The sequence below is a fragment of the Apteryx rowi genome, unplaced genomic scaffold (genome assembly GCF_003343035.1).
Source record: "Apteryx rowi isolate R43461 unplaced genomic scaffold, aptRow1 scaffold_19, whole genome shotgun sequence".
NCBI classification, from domain to species: Eukaryota; Metazoa; Chordata; class Aves; order Apterygiformes; family Apterygidae; genus Apteryx; species Apteryx rowi.
Window position 1 is genome coordinate 4,713,006 of NW_020448196.1, and position 6,176 is coordinate 4,719,181.

Sequence of the window (6,176 nt, forward strand, 5' to 3'; positions counted from 1 at the left end):
CCGTCAGCCGTCAGCGGGTGGGGCCGGGGCCTGCGGGCCCGAGGCGGGCCCGAGGCGGGCCCGGGGCCTGCGGGCTCGGCTTGTCCCGGTGTCCCCGGGGCCTGCGGGCCCGGGTGTCCCCGGCGCCTCCGAGGCCTGTGGACCTGGGGCCTGGTGCCTCCGGGGCCGGTTTGTCCCGGTGTCCCTGGTACCTCCGGGCCCGGTTTGTCCCGGTGTCCCCGCCGGTCCGGGCCCCGTGTCGCAGCGAGGTTTCAGGCCTGTCCTCAGGCCTGCAGAGCCCCCTGTGCCGGGTTCGTAGGCCGCTCCCGGGGCAGCACCGGGTGTTCAGGGCGAGCCCTGCGAGCGCTCCCCACTTGGGGCTCGCCCCGTTACCGGCAGCCCTGCCTCCCGGGGGGTAGGTAGCTCCTTGCTCTCAGTCTCTGAATTCCTGCGGTTTTCTGGAGGTGAGTCGCCCTGTTCCGCCCCCATCGTAGCGGGTAGCAGCGCACCGCTAGCTGTGCGGTGATGTTACCGTCCGCTCTGGCGGCTGGGCTCCTGGTCATCTTGATCGTGCTTTTGACCTCGGTAGCAGGCCCGGGGAAGTCCTCGCTGAGTTTCCTGCCTTCGGCTCCTTTCCTGAGTTAATGTAGTTTATTTTAGGATCTTGTAGGATGTAGGAGGAGTTTGAATTTCCCCTCCTTCCGGTACTCCCTGGTTTCATTTATCAGCACCAACCTTTATTTGTCATTGCCCCCAACCTTGTTTGGGTCCCTCTGGAACGCTTTGGTCCCAGTGGTCCTGACTGATAGTTGTATCATCCATAAATGTTGCGATCTTTCTATCATTCCTCCTTTGCTAATTATGAGTACACTGAGCGGCAGCAGGCCTTACCTGGAGTGTGCTATATAGAAAGAGAAATGGCACTGTATTTGGGTAGCTTTCTCATCATACAGTCCATTTTTAAAGAAGATAGAGTGAAAACTCACCAAAATGAGCAGTTACTCACATTTCTAGCCTCTTGATGAGACCCTCATTAAAGATGCATATGATGCTCTGTATAATGGCAACGTGGCTGACATGGAGGTGTCTATACTTCAGAGCTGAAATCCTTAGAACTATAGGGTGGTGTCTAAAAAGGGCCCAATTCAGCTCTCCAGCCTCAGTAATGTGCTTTGAAAAAGAAAGGCCTAAGAGAAGATCTTCAGGAGTAGGTGTCCAACTCCATTTCTAGGCATCGTGAGCCAATATACAGATTTGGGGGCCTACCATTAAATATTTCTGTTTTGAAAACATTGGCTGTCTATGCTCTCTGTTGTATTTTGTATGCCCTGGATGAACAGTGAAGGTTCTATGATTAAAGTGACTGACATGAGTTCTTTATATGTAACTTTTTCTTGCCCCTCTTTGTATATGGCATTGAACACAAGCTAGCTGACTTTCTGGCCTGTATCAGTAAGATATAATACGTATATTTTTGAGTGTTTGGTTGTCTTTTAAAATCTTAATGGGATTAAAAATTCGTGCTTGGGGAGAGGAGTCTAGTAAATTTGAAGTTGTTAATGTGTAAAATTAGCAAATTGAAACTTAATCTCTCATTTTATCTTTTAGATCAACTCATATCTAGAATGTTGTGAGTCTATGAAGCAGTTTAGCAATCTCTTTCACTCTTCCTAGAAGGCCAGGTGTCACAGGAAAACTTCACACTTCTGTTATTACAAGAATTAAGCGGCATCCAGAAAAGGCAGCGGATTATCGACGTTCTGCTGAGTGGATGGCAGCACCATTAAAAATGTAATATTTCAGGTTGTGTTTTTTTAAATTCTCACAACATCCCTCTGTTTGTGGCTGTTCCAGTGTTGGTATTTGAGTTTACCTAAAGAGCATAAACCCACTAAAGGCTGTTTGTTTATGTGATGAGCACATTAAAAGAGAACAAGCTGCTGCTGTTTACAAAAATAAGTCTCACCAGCTGAGCTGTTTGAGCAGTTCTCTCAGATTCACCTGTTAATGATTTTGTCAGAGAGAATTACACCTACTCTTCTACAAGAAGGCACAGGCATGAAGCCAGTGTGTTGATTTTTGCCCCCGCAAACTACAGCTTGTGGGCAAAGCAGATATGCAGGTGGGGTTTGTGCTCTCTTGCTTAGGCATGAGCTTCTTGAGTGCTGGTCTAGTGATTCCACTGATCGTGATGTGGCTGCTCAGGGAATCAGGTTAAGTAGGTATGTAAGAGTTTACTGGAAGATTGTTAGGTATCTCCATGTTCTGATGAAAGAGGTTGTGCAGACTGGCTGTAGTATCAGAAATGAAATGCTGTAAATGCAGAGTATGTGAATTTTAACTTAACTTGCTAATTTATTTCTCCAAAAATAACTCTGAAGACAAACACTGGACGGTATATGCACAGCATGTGGAAAGCATGGTCAGTTGCATGCTTTAAACACAAAACTGTCTTGCTTTTATGTGGTGTTGGTTTAGTATCTAACCGCTTTGCATGTCTTGCAAAATATAGTTCTCTGAACTGCTTAATATTTCCTCTTCACAGACAGGAAATTATGGGAAAGAGGCATGTAAAATTGTGAGGGGGCCTTTGCTAGTTGAGAACAGACCTCAGTTTCCTAAATTCCTTAGCTGTGAGTTCATCCACATTCCTTTTTATTGGCTTCTGATTCATATAGAGCCAACAGATCACAGGCAAAATTTCTGTACTAAAGAAAAGGAATTAGAACCCGGGGCCATACAGAAGAGGTCGGAATGGTTATTTGCAGTTACAGAAATAGGTTGAGGCAGGTAGCAGTGAAGAGACATATTCAAAGACACAAATTGTATCTGAAAAGGTTTTTGATATCCGAATACAATTTCCTGTAGCCTTATAGTTTACCTTGCAAATACTTTTGGTAGTAACAAAGTAAAAATTACTGAAGTCACTTTTAAAATATGTTATTTTTAATTTTAATAGTAATAGTATTTCTTGCTCAGCAGAAAGGGTCAGGAAAGATCTGCCCAGGTCTGAATGCCTGGGTGTACGAGGAGGCTGGGGAAGTCCCTGTTGTTTTCTAACATTATCTGATGAGTGTATTGTCATTTCATAATTCCCGGAATTTGGCACATTATAAGCCTGGGGTGAAGCAGAGAGCAGCTAACAGTCTACTGCTCGTCACTGTCAGATCACAACAATGGGTGCGTGGAAGGATGTTAAGATTATAAATCCTAAACACTCCAGAAGATCAAGATATTTCATTTATCTCTGTAGGTCACAAAGGGAGAAATAAAATGGTAGGTACCTTTGAAACACTCCTTGCAGTTGGATGCAATGACTGTGAGACTGCAAGACTCATCTAAGCAAGGGGAGGTACATCCTGTAAAGTGCGAAAAACATTATTACCTCATTGTTCTTGCAAAACCTTCCATTATTTTCAGTTTGTTTATTTGGTGAAGCTTTGCCAAGTTTTGAAATGAGCAGCAGTCTAGAATCACCACTGTCTGGACTGTAGAATTCATTTGCAAAAGCACTTGGAGAGCTGCTTTTAAATAAATGAAACCCGGTCAAATGCAAACACATACTTTAATATTACTCCTTGCATAGGCAAGGACTGTTGCAGGCCTGTCTCCTGTTTGATTGAGGAGGACCTCTGAATTAGCTGGGATAATTCCCAGAGTTCTTGTCTTTCCTCCATTAACAGTATAAAGGTTAACAGGTTATGACTGGCACTGAAATTGCATGCTAATAGGGCACTTCTTGGATTCTGGTGTAGTGATGATGGAAACAAAATTGTATTTCTACGTGTTTGTCTGGTTAATAGTACTTTTGTAAGGAGAGTTGAGGTTTTGTGAAGCAGCTGTGAGTAGCCACCAAGCTGGAGAGCATCCACCCTGCTTGTGTATCTTCCCGCTGGGACTACTTAAATGTATTTTCCTTCTCTGCCTTCCTGCAGGTCTCTTCCTTCCTGGAAATTCAGCAGAGAGTTAGCGTTCCCAGGCTGTTGGATCTCTTCCATGTTCATGGATGATATTTGATATGTGCGCTGTAAATCCTGCCCTGGGACGCTGTCACCAGTGGGGTGCCTGATGCCTGTAATCCCCATTCCCCGGCGGGTCCGTTCTTTTCACGGCCCCCACACGACCTGCCTGCATTCGGCCTGTGGCCCGGTAAGAACCACTCACTTGGTGCGCACCAAGTACAACAATTTTGACATCTATCTCAAATCCCGATGGATGTATGGATTCATTCGTTTCCTGCTGTACTTCAGCTGCAGCCTGTTTACCTCCATCCTCTGGGTGGCACTCTCTATCTTGTTTTGCCTTCAGTACCTTGGCATCCGGATCTTTCTGCGTTTCCAGTACAAACTCTCCATCATCCTCCTCTTACTGGGGCGAAGGCGCGTAGACTTCAGCTTAATGAATGAACTGCTCATCTATGGAATTCATGTGACCATGCTGCTAGTGGGCGGGCTGGGATGGTGTTTCATGGTGTTTGTGGATATGTAAATAAAACTAGCGCATGTGGGCAGAGAAGGTGATTCTTCTATCCCAAAATGTGTGAATATCCTCTTTTCCTTTTTTATATAAATTAATTTATTTATCAGTGCTACTTTTTATTGATAAATTAATGTACATGTCTCTGGAATTTGTATTTTTTTGAGGATTGAGGTGCCATTTTGGTTATCAAAGTGCAACACTTGATTGGGTGTTTTGTTTTCTTTGCACAGTGAAAGTTAATATAAATTTCATTTAGTCCATAGGAGCCTACCTTGCTGCTGCTCCTGTATTCCTGTGGGCATGAAGAAGGCAGTGATTTATCTGGAGGTTAGAACCCAGATAACTTTGCACCCCACCCTCTTAATCCATCTTCACCCTTTTTCTAAGAATGTTCCTTAGTGTCTTAGGCATGTAGTATGTATCCCACTTCCCAGGGCCGTCCCTTCTCTATGTAGTTTGCATTTTGCATACTAGGAATATGGGGCCAAATTCAACCACTTTTTTTTTCCCTAGATTTGTGCAAGACGTGCATTCTACCCGCTGTATCGTTTTGTTCACTCTGATGTGACTATATAGCTTTGAATGGCTTTGTCCTTTTCAGGCAGTTAGTGCTGAGTAATAGAGTCTCATCCTAACAGAAAAAATCCATTGGAGTGATGGGAGCCGAGTTCAATGTCATGTGCTCGAAATTCCCAGGCATAGCAAATAAGTTATCTTTTCCCAGTGATTATGGGGAACCCACTGCAACCTTCCATAATGTGTAGATCTCGGTATTTGGTTCTGGCTCTTTGCTGAATTGATTTGTTCCTGTTTTTTCCAGAGTTACTTCTGTCTGCTGGACTATGATGAGATGAGACTGTCTTACCTAGGAGAGCTTGAAAGCGGAACAAAATCTGAAATGGCAGTGTGTATTCTCTGCAATTACAGGGAACACTAGCTCTCCTACCTTTCCAGTAATGAGAGTTGGGTCATCAGAGAGCTTTACTAACAGCTCAAGGAGAGGGTTAAGCATTAAGCTTGTTTTTACTGGTCTTGGTCTCAGACTGTTCCTCTGCAGTCAGTTAAGTAACTCTTTATTTATGGAGTCCAGAACCCGTCCTGAAGTTTTCTTTGGTTCTCTCTGCTTTTTCTTTTGATGGAGTATTGTCCCTCTCCCCATGTTCTTGACTGTGCACTGATAAAAAAATTAGTTGTTCAAAATGACAGGCACTCTGTTTGCCCTGAAATCACTAGTGTCAGTAATCATGGTGGAATAAGCAAGACTGGTAATACATGACTGTTCTGTTATGATCTGTTTGATCCGAGATATGAATGTGGTTGAGAAAAAAGCCAGTATGAACACAAACAAAAAACGATGCTTAATATTGCAGCTTGTGAATGTTGGGGTCTTTTGCTGATGTACTTTGATTTGTAGGCTTATGGATGCAAAATAAGGAAGCTTCTGTCTAAAGTCCTAAACTAAAGTAAAACAAGAAATTATGTCGTTATCAGACATTACAGATAATGCAGACTGAACACATAGAACTGAATAAATAATGGGCCATGGTGGTGTGATCTTTAGATTAGCCTTGTGAGAGCCAAAGGCTGTTTCTGCAGGAAAAGTAGTGTCAGTGATATGTCACAAACTGCGTTGTCTGGAAGCTTCCTCGTAACTGTAGAGCTCCCTGGACTTGTTCCCCAGAGCTTTGTTCTGGGAGTGCGCCCTGGACTGCTGTTTT

General features: G+C 44.1%; 1 protein-coding gene across 2 annotated transcripts; it reads left to right on the top strand.

Moving 5' to 3' along the window:
* The first annotated feature begins 146 nt into the window (after window positions 1–146).
* On the top strand, window positions 147–4,662 carry TMEM250 (transmembrane protein 250). 2 transcript variants are annotated; one of them, XM_026062233.1, is made up of 3 exons: window positions 147–443; window positions 1,588–1,782; window positions 3,915–4,662. In XM_026062233.1, the coding sequence occupies exon 3, from the start codon at window positions 4,048–4,050 to the stop codon at window positions 4,465–4,467; it is 420 nt and encodes a 139-aa protein (XP_025918018.1). In that variant the 5' UTR covers window positions 147–443; window positions 1,588–1,782; window positions 3,915–4,047; the 3' UTR covers window positions 4,468–4,662. The 2 variants fall into 2 exon arrangements, with proteins under 2 accessions (XP_025918018.1, XP_025918017.1); XM_026062232.1 differs by having other exon boundaries at window positions 1,588–1,770.
* The last annotated feature ends 1,514 nt before the right edge of the window (window positions 4,663–6,176 follow it).

Bases quoted from the DNA above. Each gene is read 5' to 3' on its own strand.
- TMEM250 (XM_026062233.1), top strand. From the start codon at position 4,048: ATGCCTGTAATCCCCATTCCCCGGCGGGTCCGTTCTTTTCACGGCCCC.